The sequence below is a fragment of the Filicampus tigris genome, chromosome 16, assembly GCF_054856515.1.
Source record: "Filicampus tigris isolate MCC_2025a chromosome 16, RoL_Ftig_1.0, whole genome shotgun sequence".
In the NCBI taxonomy this organism is placed as follows: domain Eukaryota; kingdom Metazoa; phylum Chordata; class Actinopteri; order Syngnathiformes; family Syngnathidae; genus Filicampus; species Filicampus tigris.
The window spans coordinates 10061184-10083668 of NC_141232.1; the positions used below are offsets into that span (position 1 = coordinate 10061184).

The 22485-nt window shown below is 41.4% G+C and overlaps 1 protein-coding gene across 1 annotated transcript in view; it reads left to right on the forward strand.

Annotated features, from left to right (window-relative positions):
- The window catches only part of pvalb6 (parvalbumin 6), a 29178-nt gene extending 6819 nt beyond the window's left edge, over positions 1 to 22359 (forward strand). The window contains exons 2-5 of the mRNA XM_086054834.1: positions 20896 to 20961; positions 21210 to 21342; positions 21462 to 21571; positions 21812 to 22359. Coding sequence (XP_085910960.1) covers positions 20901 to 20961; positions 21210 to 21342; positions 21462 to 21571; positions 21812 to 21837 — 330 coding nt within the window. The 5' untranslated portion in view covers positions 20896 to 20900 and the 3' untranslated portion in view covers positions 21838 to 22359. The remainder of the gene's footprint in view (positions 1 to 20895; positions 20962 to 21209; positions 21343 to 21461; positions 21572 to 21811) is intronic.
- The last annotated feature ends 126 nt before the right edge of the window (positions 22360 to 22485 follow it).

Below are 22485 nucleotides of genomic sequence, written 5' to 3' on the forward strand. Positions count from 1 at the left end.
GTCCTAAACACCATCAGAAGCATTGCCCTCAAATTACGACCAAAATTCTAATATTTGCTGCATGAGATTGTATTTATGTCCCATCAGATTTCAGCCTATGCTGCCATGTCACTGTAATCTGCCCTGGGCCTTCAGAATCAATCGGGCCGGGCAATGTCATTTAAACTACTAGCAATGAGACACCCTTTAACCAATTCAATTTCAAATTTCTGGGAGAATATGCAAACACCCGGTTTTGGCTCCTAAAAACGTCTATACAGTTAACTTAATTATATGTGGTACAATATTATTTTATGTGAACTGTTTGTTTTTGTCATGATAATAGATCAATATTGATTCCGAAATGCTCCAGAAGATACTGTATACACGCCGCATACTATGATATTGCATTTTTGTATAGTACTGATGGTCGCTATAAATGCGACGTCGTGGTATGGAAGTGGACTAAATCGGGCAAGACCCACTAAAGGCCCAGGTAGCAAAGGCCCGGCCCACACTAATACAGTTAGACGGCTACTTTGAAGTGACTTTGTGCGTGTGTATATGCATGCCTCTATTCACCGTTTACCCCTGAGCTACAACTCCCTTCCAGTGTCTGCGTCTTTTGTAGCTTCATGAATGGCCGCGCATCTAAGTGAATGTGACTATAGTTTTCCCGACCCCCTTGCCGCTGCCCACTTTCCATCCTCTTTCCCTCGCTTTGTAAGAAGGCTGCTCGCCGCCAGCAGGCCCGAGGCGAGTCTTGAGCGCCAGTGTGGACCGAGACTCAGATTGAACGCGGGAGCGTGTTGTGTACGCCCCTGTCGGAGCGCGTGTCTTTGTAAATGAGCTTTGGAGAGTGCGCTGCCATGGCTCTTACTGCTTTCTGCTGCAAGGTCAGCGCTGGCATAGCAGGCGCGCACGCATTCACGGACACTGGCAGCACTGCAGGAGATGGGTGCGCAAAGGGTGTCATCTGCTGCTGCTGACCAGGCATCACTGGTGGGGTTAGAGATACAAGGCAACGCACATTAGATCCAATTGCCCTGATGTGAGGGTTGGCGCTGTTCATTCATGCGTTACAGACGCACATGAGCAAACAGCATACCACTATAAATGTTAATGGAGCAAAGTGTACATTGGAGTCACGGGAAGTACTTGCCGTCCTTCTCCATGTTTACATACAGACAGTCCCAAACATTTCACCATTTATCAATACACGCAGTGCTTGTGTCGCGATGCATGAAATTGTAGGAACCTGTATGGCACTGAGTAGAGCACTGATCTCCACCATGGTTGAAGGGTTGTGAAAAGTGAAGAGACACTGTGAGGTACCATCTTGTATGTTAGCAGGCCACACGTATAGGATTGTGTTCAGTAATGGCACTGTCCCATTTTTTTGATCTGCCTGTCTGAGAGTGTGCCAGTTCATGGCATGAAGATGTTAGGAGTAGACAAACGGGATTCCATTTCCATTCACAGGTGGGGGGAGGGGGGGGGGATGGCTCGATTACAACTCAAATACCCGAAATAGATCAAAAACGATAAACATTTGATCCATATTGCAGAAAAATGGAACATTCGATCCCTGCGTATGTTTGACATCTCCATAAATATGAAGGGCTGATTATGCAGCGGTGCAGTCACCGTCAGTATCGGTTTTAACATGAATTATTATGACAATATTTACACAGTGCCCCTACTGTGTCTCTTAATGAATGCATGCTGTGCGATCCATCTGTGAGTATGTACGTTGAGCTCTGAATTTATGATGGGTTTAAATACTAAAGAGTTAAAGCAAAAAACCTCTCCTGGGGATTAAAGTCAGACTTACCTCTGCCAAGGTGGTCTTCTATGTACCAGGTCAGCATGGCTTTGTTTGTTTGAGTGCAGTTTTTGATTTCATCCTCCAAGCGTGCCAGCCCATTTTGATGAGAAGACACACATCCATGAACAATAAACAATTCAAAACTAATTTGTAATTGACAAAATCCACCTTAGTCAAATGCACTCAAATGACCTTTTTTTTTCCATGTGTATACAGAGATGAAAGTTGGCATGGCAGACCCATCATGAATCTCCAAATTGGGGACTTTATTTCTATTGCATATAAAATAAAACACAACCAATTACGAAATTAAATGTCTTATAATTGTATTAGTTTTTTTAAATTACTTGCTGAAAGGCTCTGATTAGTTGATCAAACAATGGGACTCCATAGCATGAGTAGCCTATATTTTGCTGTTTGATCACTATTTCACCCTACTACATTTGCTTTGTTTGTTGTTCACAGAATTGACCCCAACGACTCAAAGTTTTCAAAAGCTTCTCAGGCACATCATGTCAAGAGTCCAAAATCTCCTTCCAAACTGTGATTTTAACAAGCCCCCCTTCTTTGATTTCTTATTCAGTATCTCTCCTCTCCCGTCCCAGACGTGGTCCAGAATACAAATTGTGTTTTCCTTTCTTTATTTGGGTAGGCGGTAATGCAGGAGACCCGATGGGCGAATGTTGTCCACAGAGTAGAAAAGGAAGCTGTAATAAGGTGATGAAGCTGCTCCATTCACAAAAAGACAAGAGGACAAAGAGGCTGAAATCGAAATATGTCGAGAAATGGAGAGCGCATTGGACGGTGAATGGGATAATTGTAAAGAAGAAAGGACAAATGAACAAAAGGGACCAAAAAAAAAAAAGAAAGTAATTTAGTCATGTTGTTTTGAAAACACTCAGAGGGGATTTATTTTGAAAATGGGGTGCCCTGTTTGCTATAAATAGCAGAGGGGGAAAGTAACTGTTTAGGACAAAAATATAACAAATTAACTAAAATAATATTCATAATGATATAATACATTAAATATAGCAAATTCTCAAAGTCTTGGCTTCAATGGGAGCGGATAAACAAATACAGCCACAGGAATGACTTTGGGAGACATTTAAGACATTTTTTCTAATTATCTGAAGGTCGACTTCTTACGCATGACACTATTTAAATTGACTGGAGTTACCGTTTTTTTAAAAAGCAGAAAATATGGTATCCCGCAACAAGACTCTATCACCGAGGGGGAAAAAAACAAGACAATTGCATCACACTGCGAGGCAGAGAGGCATGACGAAGACTGCAGCATTTTCAGATGAGGGAGGCGCACACACACTTAAACACACATACTGCACTGCAGCTTAAAGGGATCATCCGGTCGGGATGGTCCACTTTTCACTAACAAGCTCAACTCATGTATTATTTTCAATCAGGGAAATGACATCATCTTGCATTTTCAATTTAATGATTTTTTTTGCCGAGAAATCAGTAAATAACTACTACTCTCAAAACACCCCTGTCTAGTCAGCAATATAACCATGCCCCTCCCCCTTTTCCCATGTCTTGGTGGGAGTCACGGGAGGAACCGGGCAAGGTTTGTCCATTCAAAATCATTGTAGATTGATTGCTAATAGTTTCCAAAAATGGCCATCAATCAGCACCAACATTTATGTGTACATCTCTACTTGTGCCCACTTCAACCTCTGAAAATATCACAAGGATTAGACTCTCCACGGTTGACTTATAAGCAAATGAGAAAATAAGTAGCTTACATAAAGTTTCTTTCGTGCCAGATTTGCTTTCTTTGTTAAATCCCCAAAATATGCACACAATACGCTCTGAGAGGCTTTTCGTCAGCTGAATTCTTCATAGGTCATTATATATCCAATTTAAATCTATAAGAGTTAGCTTGACTTCCTTTTTTAATCCCTTTCTAGCGCTCCACCCTTCATCGACTATCCAAAAATGAGGCTTTCTTAAACGGTCTAGAGGGTCGGCCTCATCACTGGAAGTCCATCCATTTTTTGCACCCCTTGTTGGGCGGCCTTGTTGCATGCGCAATATTTTCAATTTTGTGGAGGGGATAATGGCTTTTCTTCATGGGAGCTCACATTTAATGCCAATAAAATTCAAAATATTGTACTGATCCCATTTATATTTTCACCGTTTGAAATGGACATGAGTAGAGCTGTTCATATGAATTTTGGTGACCGTTGGTCACCATTTCCAGACACCAAAACATGCCAAAGGAAGCCGGGAAGCAATATTACAATGCTTGCCTCCTTCCTTCACTGACATAGTCGGGCTGAGATGAAAAAAAAGCAGGCCACACCCATAAAAAATGGGCGCCATTCAGAAGTGCTGAGTGTAGCCAGAAAAAAATGCATTAAATCACTAGTTATTTTTTTATTTTTTGTAGGGGGGGTGGGTGAATTTCATTGTTGACATTTTTCCATAAAGCCCTATTATACAAGTGCCAATATTCAGGACAATAAAGTGTTCAAGCAACAATTACATAATATATTTACTTAAAGATTAAACATAGCCCCGCTATTGCATTTGTACGTTAAATTTCCATTTTGAGACTTACTCCACCTTGTCGGTTTTGCCATTACAGTACATTAGTGTTAGATGCTTATTTTCTTCAGTTTCAAGAGATATTTCACACCCGCTAATACGTCAACTTAAAAGTTGCCTCAGTATGCTTTTTTTTTCTCTTTAAGAAGTTGAGAATTATTGTATTAATGGTACTAAACATCAGGTCCGGATTGCCTAAAACCATGAGAAGCAGTCCACCCTTGTGTGCCGTGTTCATCGTTTGTGTTGTGAGTTGCATCATCTGCATCATGCGTTAGGATACTGTTGGCTTTTTAGCCTTACTGTTTATGAGTATTTTGGCCGAAAACTGTGTTCGTGGCTGTCTTTGTCTTGCAAAGTTAAGGACTGCAACATGAGAAGCAGCCCGCCCACTGATCGCAGAGAAGAGGTCAAAGTCAAGCGCATCATTTAGATTACCTCAATTCTGTTGATGCAGCAAAGTGCAAAGAACACCGCAGAAGAGTGGGGACACCCTTTGCAGTCATCACTTGCTGGCCTTGCTCAGATCAAATTCAACTGTACTCGCTAAGAGATGCTAGGTGGTAGCTAGCCTCGCACATTGATGCAGCATTCCCTGCACACAGCACATTCTAAACTTAGTGTCGTTTTTGCTTGGCAGCCTGCACTTTGTGTGCTGCATACTGAGCTCAAAGTGATTCCTGAAGGTCATTGCTTATATAGTCAATGCATTGAGATTTAGTTTGCCCACTGGCCCAAGGTTGAGCTACACTAATCACACAGGGTGCTTTCACACGTATACTTTGCTGAATCAGCACATAGCTTTGGAAATTTGGGCTGTTTACTGATTCGGCGGACTTGTGAGTGTTGCTTTGAAGTCAGAAATATCCCACTTGGACGCAGGACCTCTTACAGTGAAACAATCAAATATGCATGGTTGGTTAACTATAGTATCATATAGATGGGTTTTTTTTCCTGACAAACCTACACTTTTGCATTAAAAAAAAACGTACTTAATAGAGCTAGTGTTCATAGACACTATGGTGAAACAAATACCTCCAGTTTGCTTTTTTCTGTGGATTATAATCATTGCATTTATTTCCCCATTTTAAATAAGACATTTTGACATTACTGTTCTAGTGGGTCCTATGCAGCATCTGAAGTGACATAGCGGGCGGAAAAAACTCTATTAAATAGTGTCAGTGTTGAAACAACAAAGACGTGTTGAGCTTTTTTTTTTAAATTAAGAACAAATATACACTTAAAGTGTCAGCACAGTGGACCTGAGGTTCCGGGTTCAAACCATTTGTGTGGAGTTTGCACGTTCTGCCCGTATTTGCAGGTACTCTGGCTTGCTGCCATATTCTAGAAACATGCATGTGAGATTAACTGAACACTTTAAGATAAACTGTTCTTGCTGTTTTGTCTACATGCATGGGGACAAGTGATGTAGAAAATGCTCGCCCTTTGCAGTTCAATGAGGTAACCAAACTATGAGGAACAGGATGGCGCAGTGCAGCTGCAAACTACAGCCACAAAACCATTCCTTCCTCTCTCTGACTGCTCTGTTTAAGCAACACGTTGCACATAAACATGAGATGACATCAGTGATGTGAATCCCATTCGCTTATAATAAACATTGTAAGCCTCATAAAGTCTTGGGGCAGAATAATTGTCTCGAAAACAGTTCATGTTGGTTTCGGTTTAGTGCTTGATGTGAATTTGATCATTTAGAGCGCAGGTGTCAAACTCAAGGCCCGGGGGCCGGATTCGGCCCACAACCTCATTTCATGTGCCCCGCAAATTCAAATTGTTTTCACTTTTAACAACAGTGAGATATGAGATACGGCAATGTGTTTTTGTTCCCAATCCTCCCCTAAAAAATACATTGAAAAATAATTGAACAAACAAGTACTTACCGGCTTCTAATTTCAAAACCAGCTATCCGTCCATTTGTTGTGTAAATGTGATCATATAAGGCGATCATGCATTCATTTGGGTTCACAGTCGTAACGGCCCTCCGAGGGACACCATAACTACAATGTGGTCCCCGACAAAAACTAAGTTTGACACCCCCGATTTAGAGGCAAACAGGAGACAGCGCAGCAGAGTGTAGAAGCGCCGCCAGCGGCCAAAGTGATGGCTTGAGGTGTGTATTTGAATATTTCTGAGAGTGTGTGTGCATTCATGTGAACATTCCCGCTGCATGTTTGCAGCTAAGTAGACTTCATATGGATTGTCTACTTTGCAGGAGCACGTATTAGTTGCAGATTGATAACGCTATTGTCTGACAAAGTGACCACAGATGAACCTTAGCCGACAAAACATGACAGATTTATTTCCTGGAAGGAGAGAGAAAAAAACGGGGCTGGTTGGACGCTTAACTATATGTCTCTGTGTCCTCCTGCGGTCATCATTCAATGCACTGCGGCCGGGCTATAAGAGCCTGTCTGCTACTGCCAAATGATCCCATTGGAGGGAAGCCGCAATGGAGAAAGAGAGAGAGAAAGAGACAGAGCGAGAGAGAGCGAAAGAGAAAGGGAATTAAAAAAAAAAATGGAATCAAGGATTTAGAGGCGAGGGATCCAAAATGTGCCAGGGAGAGGGCATTGATGAGTTCACATAAATGTGTTTCACTAACAATAAATGAGTGTGTGAAATTAACGGATGGGGAGCTGCGGTAGAGAAAGACTGCGAGACAAAGAGTGGGGTGTTTTGGAGCAAGGGAGTAGATGGATGCAGAGGCAAGCGAGATAGATGAGGGTGTTAATTTGGGTTGCAAGGGGAGCTTCAACGGGACGGAGACGAGCTCCGCCAAATGGGTGAAAAGAAATTACAAAGAAAAACAATTACAGGCAACGGAGATGGGTATAGAGGATGATGACTAACTGTAATTAAAATAGGACAAAACAAGGTGCTCACAATTGCAAACATCCTCAATTACTGTACGTCAGTGAGAGTGTGATGAGACACCACATGTGAGTACAAATTAGATTATTTTATTTTATTTTTTTTACCAAAAGTAGATGTCTCAATACTTTTTTTTTTTTTTTTTTTAGAATACTTTTACATTTAAATGGGTTGCCCTGTATGTGACGCATAGCAATTAGGAGTGTAATGAAAACCGACTTGAAATCGGAAAATCGGTTTTGATTTGAAAGATGTGAGTGCATCAAATCGAATTGATACACTTGAAAATATATCCAGAAATGTATCGAATCGTATTTTATTGGAGAGATGCACAGCATAAATGCTGTATGTATCAAATTGTCTTTTATTGGCGAAATGCAGACCCCTTTTCAAATTTTATATGAAGATTAAGATGAATTAAGTCTAATGTGCAAGAAAAAAAGAATAGTGAAATTTGTGTGAGTATCATATTCAAAATGTCATCATATACTTTGCCACTTGTAAAAGTTGAGGTTTTATTAGCGCTCACACTTCACTTTTATTATTATTTTTTTTAAATTTTTTTTTTTCAACACATGTATGATAATGATGTCAACACTTTGACTCTGGTACAGATTATTTATATATCCAACGGGGAGAAAAATAATTTTGAAGCTCAAACAAATGCTATTGTATAAAATTATAGTCTATGCGCAGTGGTCATCATTACTTTCCAGGTAAATGAATAAAGTAAACAAATTTACCACAAGTTTAGTAAACAACATTTAAAAAATACATGTAAAGCATACAAAACTGAGGACTCCTACTTTAAAACATTGTTTGTATCTCAGATCCACTGACTTTGCTCTAAAATCATGTTGTATTGTTTAATTGCTTGTAACACATTTGGCCCGTGTAGTAAATCTATGGAGAACATAATTATCGCCAACACATCAGACTTACTTATAAAATGACAATATCTAAAAAAAAAAGATACATGAAAGGGATTGTCAAACATTGGGTGCACATGCTGCATATGTGCGCCTATATCTGTTCAAACAGAAGCTGCTTGAGATGCAAAGACACACTGGCCACACATAGTGGGGTCCAATTTTGTCTCATCTCACCTGAATGGAGAGTGGCAAGTTGACAAAATGAAGAAGGAAAACAAGCAAGACCTTGATGAAAGAGATGGGCGGCAGCCAACTAACAGAAATCAAGATGTGCCTTTCTCTTGGCAAGAAAAGAGGAAACATAGTTATCACCTTGACCGCGGAAGAAGAGAGGCAAGGGGGAACATAAAGACAAGATGGAATGATATGGAAGAAAGGAATGAAGGAGGACAAAATGGGAAAATGAATGAGGCAAAGAAAAAGAAGTGCTTGCACCAAACCTCGGTTCCATCTGTCGGAAAGAAAATTGGAAATTCCTGCTCATAGGAAGGCAGCCTCTGGCTTGTTTGTGGTTGACTACAAACATGTTTTCTCTCCCGTCCCTTGAATACTGTACTTTGGGGAATTGAGCATTTCTTCTATCTAAAATGAGCCTCCAGAGCTGGGATTAAAAATGGCCCCGATGCCTGAATTGAATGCAAAGCACATATGGCTCACCATATGGACTCGGTGTGGAGTTTGCATGTTCTCTCCGGGCTACTCTGGTTTCCTTCCATATCGCCAAAACAGGTTTATTTTCGACTCTCCATTGCTCATACGGAGGAATGTTTGTTGGTCAGATCTGTGATTGTCTGATGACCCGTCCACGGTGTAACCCGCTTCTTGGCCAAAGTCAGCTGGGATAGCCTCCGGTTACGCAACTCGGATAAGCGGCATCAAAAATGGAGGGCTGAATGTGGTTGCTCGTAGCAGCTTTCGCTCCTCTGGGAAGACTTTAGACATGAAGTTGTAATGCGGAAGGCAAGTGGATGAGTTTGTTTTTTTAGACATCATCCCATTCTCATCATCAGCAATTCATCTCTCACGTCACTATTCCTTCCAGCTCACTTCCTTCTCCAGCCTCACTTGCCTGTCCCAATTACCCCCCATGTCTGTCTCCCCCTCGCTCCCCTTCTCCGTGCCCATCAACTCACCTGCCTCAACTGTCACCTCCGATTCCACATCATCAGGGCCTTTCATCGGAACGCTCGCGCCAAAAACTACCACAAACATTGTGTGTGCTTCCGTCACCGTGGGCTGAAAAAATGGACAAAGATGTGGAGGCGGGTTATTGTGACGGGACCTAAGAAGTGTGTCCTAACTCACGCCAACTCCCATTAATGTTATCCAGCTTCCAGTGAAGAGGGGGGAACATGTTTTGAACAAATGATCAACCTAAACAAAAGGCAAGAGTCTGCCTGTTTGTTGTGCGCCATATACGCCAAGTGGAACGAGGACTGTCCGGCACGCTTGGGGAATTGCCACCAGAATCAAACGTTAAAGCCCGAATAGTGGTGCCGCGCTAGTGTCTGTGTGCTGAAGAAAGTCCATGTAAGGAATAGCGGTGATCTCTTGGTTACAATTACGCCACCAGTGAATGAGCGTGGTTGGCGTGTACTATGTGTAAGTGCGCCGAGGGATGGCCGGGCTCAAGCGTCAGCCTGAAGCCGCTCGAGCCACATTAACACGGCACAGTTCCATCCAAACCAAGCCAAGCGTGAGAGCATGAGGAAGGAACGGAAAGCAATGAAGTGAAATTAAAACCCAGCGGTGGTTGGATGCTTGCCTCAAAGGAGCCTTGACTCGTCCTCTTCATGACAATAAACCAGAAAAACGAGCTATAATGCAGTCACAACATAAATCTCCACTTCTAAAAGGAATTTTAAAAGTCTCTACTGCAAGCTTTCTGACACCACTCATGCATGCTATTTTTATGTGAACCCGACCAGATACAGTGTAAGGCTAGAGAAAGGTATTTGAGTAGTTTTTGGTTTTCAAGTTCATGCTGGCAGTAAGCAGAAAACATCGAGAACACATCATGATTTGAAAAAAAGAGAGGCACTGCCCATTTCGAATCAAAGCAATGTTTTGCGTTCCAATCATGACCTCGAGGCTAGATAACTTTGAAATAAAAAAAACACATTTATTTCATGTAGAAACATTGCTTTTACATTTTTTGGGATACAGTAGTATTTACATAGTTAACTTTCTTCAGCAGACTTCCTCTATTTTCACTAATCGATTAATCGTTTAGAGACCTTGCTTCACTGAAAATTGTCCAAAACTTCGGGATTTCAGCCTCTCAACAGTCAATATTTGCCGATTTCTGTAGTCCTCCATGAAAGCCGACTGTTTGCATTTTCTCAAAATAAAAGCGTCCCTTTGTGAGACTGTCGAGTTTCTGCATCTTAATCTCCTAAATCTCGTATTCAAGCAGGCGAACCACGGCAGAAAGCTGCTCTCGCAAAAGATGCATTTCTTCAAGTCATGAATGATGCAGCGTTTGCTACAATTCTGGCCTACACTCTCCTCGGTTTTCTCACCTGAAAACTATTCCAGCGTCGCCATCAAGTGCTCCTCTGCCACTTGTGAGAGAACAAAGCAAGATTTCAAGGCAACTCCTTTCTTTCTTTCTTCCACTGAAAACAAGCTTGCTTGAGTTCATCCTCGCAGCCCGTGAGAATGCACTCGCAGTCCCTGAGCCTTTTGTAACGTAATAACGGCCTGCCGCAGTCGCAAGTGTGCACTTAATAAGGCTAACTAGTCATGTCAGCACGGGACATTAGCGGCAAGGGGATCAATGCGCACCAAATTCAAGTGCATTAAGCCGACTTAATTATAGCCTTCCTTGTGTCAAACAGCACCAACCATCACTAGGTAACACACCGTTATAATGTTTGCATTGTCACATTAGGTTTCTTTGCTCAGAACTTAGCAGAGGACAACCTTTCCATTGCACAAGTGCATTTCTACCACATTTTGAAGACAGAATCATTTTAAGGGCACCTCTTTAAAAACGATGAACTGATGTACAACATTGAGACGTTTTGGGGGGTTTCTATAGTCAAAAGCACTCAAATCCTGCATGTCAAAGTTAAAGCGATTTTAAAATGCCAGCCCACGTCTCTGATACGTAGTACGCAGTTCACAGCGTGAGTCAGACTTCACTATGTTCTTTAGTCAACTGCCACAAGGACTTTAATCAGAGAATCTAGCCGAAAAAAAAAATCTTTAATAGGGAAAGAGAAAAAAACAACAGTTGCCTTTGCACAGGGAAAAACATTACTTTTCAAAGCGAGTGTTCAATTACTGCTGCAACCTTACAAGCCAATGAAAAAAAAAAAACATCTAACAGGCAGAGTTGCTGATTTTGGCTCAATATGCCCTAATTCACAGGACCACAAAGCAATTCAGTGTCCCACAGTCAAATACGTATTTGAGCCAGGATTTTAATCTGTTCCCTGAGAATGCTCGTGATTGGCTTACTGATGACTCCTATTCGCAACAGCTTCTATGTTCTTTTTGGGGGGGGGGTTCATTACGCCCTACAGTTCACTGTTGGCGCCTCGAGTCAAAATGAGATTAGTGCACAGAGGTGCCAAAGAAAAATATTATCTGAATGCACACAGAACACATAAAAAAAAAAATCAAAAAAATCAACATCTCTGAAAGTGATTAAATAAAAGCGAACATAATCATCTTTTCTGCGGGGCTGCTGCTAGTTGTATCCGTCTACTAACTTGTTAAAGCAGAGCGCACATGCGCAAGCCTTATTTCATTTTAATTAATCTAATTGATTGATGATATCCGCCGTTGCTTTCGGCTCTGCGCACAAATGAGAATCCTTCCCCTGGCTGAGTTGTGAAGAGGAAATTACATGAAGATATAATACAGCTGGCACACTGTGAGCCGGTTAATATGTGTTAATGAAGCAATCAATAAACGGAAAAATAAACTGTGCATAAAGGGCACATTTGCAGGACTGGCGTGCGCAAGGTGCTCTCTCCTTTACTGTGTTGGTGCACTAATGCATTTGTAATGTGCTGCATCTTGTTTGAGGTCATGACAACATTCGCCTTGATTCATCATCGTATGACAACAAGTCACTGTGGCCTCTGACTGACATGTGCATGGAGGTCATCAAGCTAATGCGCGACCACGCTCTCGCATATACTGCTCACGTCATCAAGGTCTCAGTGCGAGGTTGTTTACATGCACACGCAAACTGATGTGGGTGGGTGTGTGTGTGTGTGTGTGAGAGAGAGGACAGCGTTACATATTGGTTGCAACACGCCAAATAGTATGCCAAACTGTCCGTCAGGGACACTACACTCTAAAACCAGTTGGGTTAAAAATAACACCATTTTGGTTCAAAATTGGACCGATCCACAACTTGGGTCAGTTTGACCCAACTTTATTGGTTGTTTTTACAGAAATCAACCCCATTAATGGGTAGTTCTGTACAAAACAACCCCCAAAAATGGGCTGATAGTTCCTCTGTACAAAACAACCCCCAGAAGATGGGCTGTTTTGTACAAAACAATCAAGAAAGTGGGTGAAATTGACCCAATTTGTGTATCAGTCAATTTTTGACCCAAAATTGTGTTATTTTTAACCCAACTGTTTTTAGAGTGTAGTGACCATTGCTAGTGAGCTTCATTCGCTGAAAGAAATATATGTAGCATACAGTAGCATGTTACAGTTTTTCTCAGTTGCTTTGGTACATTTCCCGGATCCAAATTGAAATTTGCAAAACAGTAAATGCATCCCCCAAAACAGATCCTGCAAAATCCATTTTTCTTACGTGTGCTATGAAACAACAACAACAGCAAAAAACAGAAGTAACTTATTTTCAACTAACTTGTAAACCAGAACAGCCGCATTTCATAAAATACGTGTGTTCCAATCTTCCAAGCAAACTATTTGGAGGTGATAAGTTCTAACCGTGTTTGATATTGAGTAATGCGTAGGCTACGACAAATGACAGCGCCGCCACTCGAAAGTTCGATAACTGACCCGAGTGATCCTGTCAGCGCACTCTGCATCTTCCCCTCTAAATCAAAGCCAACATATCCTCTGTTCACCTGCGCAGCCTTCTGCGTCTCTCGGCGGACCTCTGTCTGTCAAGCCGTCATCACTCTGTGTGCACAAAGGTCACTGAATGTGTCCGTCCCCACAATGGCTGAAAGAGATTTGTTTCACCCATTGTGATACGCTACATTACAAGTAATACTTAGATACCTCATTCTATGTAATCTATGTAACATTTGACTCTCTCGCCTGTGTACAACACTTTGAACAGTATTCTCTACAGTTTACAAATAACGACATGAACAAGTTAAAAAGTGGCAATAAGTAGGCAGCTGTCCCTGCTTGTTAATGTGACTAAAAGTAGCCGCGGTGCTAAATTGTTTGACCACCACGCAGGCCCAAGCAGACAATGGGCACACATTTATTTTCACTGAGCGTCTGTGAGTGTCACATTAGTATGCCAATCAGCCCTGACTGAACAGCCCATATTCATTTGAAACAACATGCATGGGAGTCCCATAAGTAATCACACAAAGCATAACCTTTACAATGATGGAGACGCTGACATAATCAAACAATTGTGAAGCAGTAGGACAACTGGGGCTCAAATTAGGACGTTGTTTAGCTACAAAGCGATTGTGTTGATTAAGTATGTGATGTTGTCATTGATGTGGGAATAGAAAGAGGCCATGAAAGGCGTCCTCTTGTCTTTAGTGGCTGCCCCTGATAGTTCCCCTCGTACGACGACAGTCTCCCAAGCTTTGAGCGGGACCACGCCTCGATGCTTATGCAGATTCGCCGGCGTAGCTGCCTTGTTTTCCCCTCCTCGGTCCTTGTCATCCCGTCTCTCGTCGCGCCCGTGCCTCATCTAGCATTCCGTGGTGGAATCTAACGTTGACCCCCCGTGCCACGAAGCACGTCGCCGGCCTCATCCCTCCCTTTCTACTTTCCCAGTCCTTTTGCTTTTAATCTCTTCTCTGTCATTTCTTTTTTAATATTCCGTCTTTCATTATCATCATCCCAGGATTACCTGTCAGTACTTCGTGCTGCTGTCGCCTTGTCAGAAGGCGGCGAGAGGCACACCTCCGGTGGCCTTTTTCCTGCTATGATGAGATGGCGCCCGGCGGTTCATTTGGACGAATGTGCCAATAAAATGGTTGGATATTCGAAAGAACATATTAACTAGAGGTACCAGATGGTGGCGGGACAGGCGGAGTGATAACAGGATGATTTGATTTCAAATATTACACAGGGAATTTATCCAAGTCCATACAAGTCAGCATCATAGAAAGACCATTCCGACCACCCTAACCCACTTCAAAATTTGCCAGACGGGAAGGGAACTTTTGTGGATGATTTCATACGGACTGACCCTAAAGTGGGATCCGAGGTGGGAAGTGAAAAGAAAAATGCAAAAAATTGTGTTTGTGGCGAGAGCTGTACAGCTTTCACAATCCAAACAATACATATCAAGTTAATTAGTGGCAATAAATTGCAAAACGGAGTGATAAGCGGTATTCCGAATGGATGGGAACAAAAGAGAAAACACCAACAGGATTTAATATGTCACTGGAGATGCTAAATGCTTTGAAGCAAGAGTTAAATGAAAAGAGAAAGCTTCAATTAAAAGCGTAAAGAACTGAGACAGACAAAGGTCTATGAAAGACAGAGCGGTGGTGGTTTGGTGGTACGGGGAGAGGGGGGGGTTAATCATCTCAGAGGGGGATTAGAGGACAGAGAGGTCCCTTGGGTGGGCAGAGGGAGAAAATTAGGTGAAGAAATCGAATAGCTGCACGGAGGAAGGTGCAATGGTGAGGAAGGGCGAAACAAGGATGGGCATAACAAAACAAGACTGGCTGATGAGGGAAGTGCAAACGTTTGATGATCATTAATAGCGATGGTTAATTAGCCCGGGTGGAGACATGAAAAACATACAATTAGGCTGAGCAACACCAGTGACCACACCCGAAAGTAGGCAGAAATTGCTCCATTACGTTTTAATGCCTGAAACCAAGTTTACATGTACACATTTATTTGGATTAAAAGCCTGATCGGAACAAAAACGCATCATGTACACACTCCATTCTGAATATTCTGACCCGATCAAGCCTATTCCGATCAAGATTTTATTACGAACAAGATGGGTGGCGTATGTCGATTGATAATCCAATCGGCCCGCATGAAAACACTTCTTCCGAAATTTCGTTACAAACCGTCTTTACCGCGCATGTCTGTGATGTCAGTATATGCATTTCCGTCATTCCCGGAAGCTTGTGGAAGCAGAGCGAGTGAAAGACATGGCGGGCACAAAACCAAACTGTTACATTTGCAGCTCCATTAGGAAGTGATAACTCGACGTAACAACGGAAAAAATACGCGTAATAACGCTAACGTTTTACGCAGAAATGGACGGAGCTAAATTTTGTTGACACGGAAATCGCAACGGCTTCTTCTACTACGACTACCAGTATATTTGGTCAAAATATTTTTTTCCGATCGAAAATATGATGCAGGAACACATAAGTCATAATTGGATCAATATTGTTGATCAATATGTTATTTGTTATATTTGTTTATGAAAACTGTGCATCCATTCATTATTTTAATCCGAACTCTGATCGGATTAAAGAAATGTTGTCCATGTAAACCATATCTGAATTCACCGCACAGGGTCTTTCACCTAAACAGCTCTGGCCTTCATTTATGCCATTTTGTTTTCACTGCAGTTTTGCTCGACCATGAGTGTGCCGTTGGGCAGACATGCATGTGTCATCTTTGGTGCATTTCTCAATGACCTCTCCAATCGATTTGCCGCCACTGCAGTCACAGGATGCAGATGGGCATCTCTCCAACAACTAGCTGAAATTTCTGTTGGTCTGTCGCAGGACTTGAACAGTAATCTTCCAGTTCCAATTTGTAGGGATGGTAGTCATGGAGTGTCTCTGTGCTAAAATGCGGCCATAGATAAAAAAAAAATTTAAAAAAGTAAATAAAAGTAAACAGGGTAATCAAAATAAAAGGGCAAGGGCGGTCTAGCTTCCTGAACTGGCTCCTCCATAGAATGAGATCAAATTTAGATACAGAGACCGCATCTCGACCATGTAATTACTTTCCGATAGCAACCGTTTACTTGCAAAATGAGAAGCGGTGGTGTCCCAGGGCTTTCTTCTGATTTATTTCAAGGTCACATTTTAATTACACCTAATGAGATTGACGGCGCTCTAACAGCTGTGCTGCGGGGTAACCAAACTTTGTCAAAATGCTGATGAAATCAAACTTGTTGATTCACCCGTGGGAATTCATCGACGAATGTATGAATGAATACAGGTTTCATAAACAAAGGTAGATGGAAATGGAAATGTTACATGCGCTCGTGCACATATCCCACCATGAATATTCACAAACAGAAGCATACTTAAATAATTAAAGTTAATGAGATGGACACTCATAACGCAATATTTATGACTTTTTACACGGCTTACAATGATCGATTCAAATAATCTGCATCTTTAATTTGTTTGCTAATATTACATGCAAATATGTCAAGTGGTCTCGGCACTCGCGTTGCTTTCATTATATTTGTTTTGCAAATGAATCTCATGAATGTGTAACTTTATTAAACTGTAAATCATAGGAGTGTGGCACATGGGAGGACTACACAGTTATTACCTGGATAAAGGTTTTTAATATTTTGTTGAGATTTATTGTGCGGTCGACTACAAGCACCTTTTTGTTTTATTGCTTTTAATTTGACCAAATTGGGTTTCATTTGCTGTTTTTGTTACGTTCATTGCATTACATTAAAATGATATAACTGATGCGCAAATTTCATGAGGGGCTGGGGCACGGGCCAATAAAGAAGCTAAAGGTGCAGTTCCATTTATGTTTCGTTTTTTTTCCCACTCTTGAAATTGCATGATTTCAACCTTAATGGGTCAGCAAACATGCCTTTTTTTTTAACTTATGTTTCCCTGAAAACTGATAGTTTTGGAGATGCAAGGATTCTGCAATGAGACACAAGCAATGTGATTTAATTATGCAACGTTGGATTTAGATAGTGATCTGTCTCTGATGATATTGTCCAGATTTATATATCTATGCAATCAAAATGTCCATTAATCTGGTGTGAAGTTTTGTTTGATTTATATAAATTACCACACATAAAATATATAATATAATGCAGATGCAGGGTGACAGAAAAAAAACTGAACACTCCCCCAACACACACACACATCTACACGTCGTTGCCAGGAGGAGTGTGTGCGGTTAAGCTATCCTGCACTGTAACTGTCAGAGGTTTGGACAGAGGACAGCAGTGATAACAGCCACACGGCCCCAGGCCTCCGCACTGCTTTTATCCAATCCACTAGTCTGTCTATACCTGTGTTTGTGTTCTCCCTATCAGCGTCAGTTGGCATTACTGTTAGCTTTCATTGCATTTGATCAAGTCTTTTGAGGATCAATTATGCAGATATTATACAATTCTGAAGAGCTTCATGGGACAATACATTATCTCTCGGGCTCAACAAAATAATAGCCTAGCCTACTGTATTTATTTATATTCGACAGGTACACATCAAGGGTCCATCTCGATTCCTCATATAAATGTATTTTTGACTCGCCGTTAAATCCATTATCGATATCGCTTATCCTCACAAGGGTCGCGAGGCGTTCTGGAGCCTATCCCAGCTGTCTTCGGGCAGTAGGCGGGGGACACCCTGAATTGGTTGCCAGCCAATCGCAGGGCACACAGAGACGAGCAAACAACCGCACACACAATCACACCTAGGGGCAATTTAGAGTGTCAAATCAACTTACCATGCATGTTTTTGGAATGTGGAAGGAAACCGGAGTACCCGGAGAAAACCCACGCAGGCACGGGGGGAACATGTAAACTCCACACAGGGAGGCCGGAGCCGGGATCGAACCCACGACCTCTGAAATGTGAGGCGGACGTGCGAACCAGTCTAGCACTGTGCCGCCCTCGCCGTTAAATCATTATTTCAAATGTCAGAAAATTCCTAAATACAAGCCTTATTCTACATTTATCCCATCAGTTACGTGCTAAAACACTCAACAGCTGGACCATAATGGGTTTTTATGCAGTCCCATTACTGTAAATAAATAACAATTGACTTAACCCAGTTCCGCTGAGAGCTCAGTGGCTTAGGTTATCTCGCTGAGTCAATCTTAACCCTCTTCATTTCAGAGTGAATTGTTTCTCCCCCCCCCCAGACACCTTTGTGCTATAAGGTCACAAACAGAGGCTGTGCTGGTAATAATAAAAGATTGAACGTGTGGCCACACAAGTTAAGGAGTGTTCACTATTGATCCATGTGTGCGGGTCCGTTGTCACTGAAGTAGATAACACTACAGAGCTCAAGAAGCTCATATATCACTTGCTGTGATAAAAATGGAGGAAAACCACAAAGCACGTCAAATGGAGGTCACCTTCATCATCCGAGAGCTTAGAAGATCTTGCGTGGGAAAATAGTACTGTTAACTTTGGACAAATTATCTCATTTCTGCTGTGTTTTTGTGTAAGGATTTGATTCTACTCTGCCTCCAATCACTAAGTGACCATTCAAGCGGCAATTCAGGTCACTTAAATATTGACGGTACAATTAAAGATAATAACAACATGATTAGGGATCAGTACAACTTAAAATTAAGTGTCAGTCTGTATTTTGGCTACAAATAATAATAACCCCTTATGATTAAAGAGTTGGCTCCATCAGTTGTTTTTGCAATGCCATCATTCCCATTACAATGTCATGGAGGATGACGAAAAGGCAAGTGGTATAATAATGGAGCTACAGCAAAACAGTTCCATTGATTTTGCCTCAATCAATGAAAATCAATTCCTACATTGACAGATTAATCCAGATTTCTACCAAAATTAAATTTGTTCTCGCCACCCATTTGTATAGTGGAAGTCTTTTTTTTTGTGTGTATTTTATGCATAATCCTGCCCTATTATTTACTGCTTTGATATACCAAAACATCTGCTGTCAAAAAGGTCATTAAAACCGGTGGTGACTTTTGCACTTTACTCTGTTTTCTGACATTTCATATATATATATATAAATATGCTACTTAGCAAACAAGTTCAGTTAGGTCATGTTTCTTCTTCAAGTGCCACCACGGTTGTATTGATTGTTTGTGTCCAGGAAAAGAGAAAAAACGCAAGCCGCTGACAGCCGAGTGAAGGCTGAAGACATCTGTGTCTACTAATAGAGTATCTTTGTGTTCAAGCTTATTAAGAAGGAGAGGGCATCAGTCACAAGAGGGTGACACCTTCATAAAGGGCAATAAGGTATAATAAGGTCATGTGGAGTAAAAAGACAAAGAACTGACACAGTGCTTGTACAGGGTATATAGATGATATATAAAAATCTATCCACCCCTGCTCAAATTGCAGGATTTTGTGATGTAAAAAAATGAAACCAAGATAAATGGTTTCTGAACTTTTTCATTAATGCGATCTATAGCCTGCACAACTTAATTGAAAAAAAAAAGGGAGAAAACGTTTAGAGTAAGCCAAAAAAAAAAAAAAGATAATGTGGTTGCACAAGTGTGCACACCCTCGTAGAATTGGGGATGTAACTCTGTTAACCAATCACATTCAAACGGGAGTCAGCACACAACTTCCATCGTACCTCTGATTAACCCCAAATAAAGTTGAACTGTTCTAGTTACTTTTACGGACATTTTAATGCTTTCTTTTAGAAGTCTGGGGTTTTTGCGCTAACCCTGACTGGTAAATATCACTGTTTGTAATTCCTCAACCTTGTCTAAGAATGAATCTGAAGAGCAGCCCATTTTTTTCTTTGTGTTTTTTTTTTCTCGTGATGGCAGTGCTGTGCTTCACCAAACCTTTTGAATCAGGGTCACAAAGTTCAACCTTTGTTTCAATTTTTTTTTTTTTGCAAAAGCACACTTGAAATCTCCCAAATGCATGTAGGAACATGTGTTATAGTCCCATGAAACCAAACTGTGTTTCGGTGCAAACACAGTTAGAAGAGGGTGTGCAGACTTGTACAAATGCATTCTCTCAATTTTTGTTTTTTTTTTGGCCTTGAGTGATACATAATTGGTCACATTAATGGTGGAAATGTTTTTTTTTAAGATTTATCTTGATCTCATACATCACAAAAATCTACATTTGAACAGGGGTGTGCAGACTTTTTATATACCTATTGTACTAAAGGGGCTTTTTTGTCATTAGAACTGGGATAGTAAAGTCTCATTTGGTATTTCAGAGACAGCTGAAGACTCAGATGGTCTGTTCAATCCCTGCTGACTTGGCCTCCGGCATTCCGCCCTGCTTTCATCTGCAGCAGCTCTACGATAACGCGCAAATAAAATGTTATAGTCGTATATAAGGTGCTGGCTGCCATCTGTGCTTCTTCCCTTGACTGCTTCATTCGACTTGATATTTTCGTACCTTTTACTCCATCGACCGCAACTCAAAACCATTCCTGCTTCAGTTGGGTTCATCTACATGTCGCGCTCAAACTGTCGCTAATTTATTCGATCACTCATCACTTCTCATCTCACATGTGCTGCTTTCCAGCAGTGTCACAAGTTTAATGCGGTGCAACAATGTCCACCCTTGCTCCTTAGTGACCTTGATTTTAACCCAGTCCCCTTTTCGGTCGCCCCCTGTGTCCCTTTCTCTTTTGCCAACAGCCAAAATGGCGATGAACAGCATCCTCAACGCAGACAACATCAAGAAGGCACTAGATGCATTTGCAGGTAAATCACATTAAGGATTTGGAGGTTTCTACATGTTAAAACCAAAAGAGATTTGCCCAATAAGTCAAATAAAAGTGGTGCTGCATGACCCGGAATAAACTGGAAAAAAAAAATATTCTCAATACAGTGGTAGCCAACTTAAAGGTTTTTCAAGTTTACAAGCTGTTGTTTCATTAAATTATTATTATTTGGTACTTACATTAACTTTTTGTGCATGTGCTATCTGCGCATCGTGTTTGTGTGTGCAGTGGCCGACTCTTTTGACCATAAGAGGTTTTTTGACATGATTGGCCTGAAGAACAAGTCTTCCGACGATGTGAAGAAGGTCTTCGCGGTGCTGGACGCCGACAACAGTGGCTATATCGAGGAGGAGGAGCTCAAGTAAGAGAAACATCAACAACGATCCAGAACATGTCACAAATAGTACTAGAAATGAAGCGCTGATTTTTGTTATACCGCCAATATAAGCACGTCCCTTCTCGTGTTTTGAATCTGGTCAGATTCGTCCTGAAGGGCTTTGCCAAAGATGGCAGGGACCTGACAGATAAGGAAACCAAAACATTTTTACATGCAGCCGACAAGGATGGAGACGGCAAGATTGGAATTGAAGGTAAACGATGCTGGACAACAAAGTAGATGAATTAGTGGCTGTCACTGGATCATCGAAAAACATTAGGCCATAAACACAATGGAACCTCACAACATAATCCGTTTTAGAGGCACCAGTCGACCGTGGAGTTTGGGGGATTTTAACTGGATAAAATAGAAATGAACCAAATCTTTCCAACTGCCATGCAATGACAAATGATGAAAAAGCCATTCCGACTACTTTTTTTTCCTTCTCTTATAGAGTTCACCACCCTTGTGAAAGAATAGGCACCTGTGAAGACTGACCCTAAAAGACCTCCTGACCATCACTGCATCCTAACCCTGTGGCCTCTATCCTTTTAACTGCACAATAAACCTCCAACACCCAAACACACGCACACGCGCACGCACACACACACACACACACGCACACACCCTCACACCCAAACTTACATAATGTCCCACAGCCACATGCATTCATCCCATTTTTAGCCTTTTTCTACAAAACTATTCTTGTTTGTGCTTATGTATAGATAATAAAAACATGCCTGCAGGACTAGACCTTGCATTATGAAGCAAAGTAGATATGTGAAGAGATAATAAGCGAGACCTATTTTCCATCTGTGCTTCATCCTTTTATTTATCTTTCTTATTATTTTACATTTTCTCAGCCATTGCGCCCTCCCCTGCCCCAAATCAACATTCTATTCCATCTATCCACCCACCCATCCGGTAATGAGATGTATTATTGTCACGCCACAAGAAGAAAGCGGTTAAGCTGTGAATGAAAATAAATATGAATAAACTGAAGACCATGTGATTTTTTTCTGTTTGCCTAGTCAACGGATGCGCTCTTACACCGCTTAGTTTTTGGCACTTGTTCCTCAAACAGACCAACTGAAACACAACTTGACAGCAACCTCATAAAGTATAAAA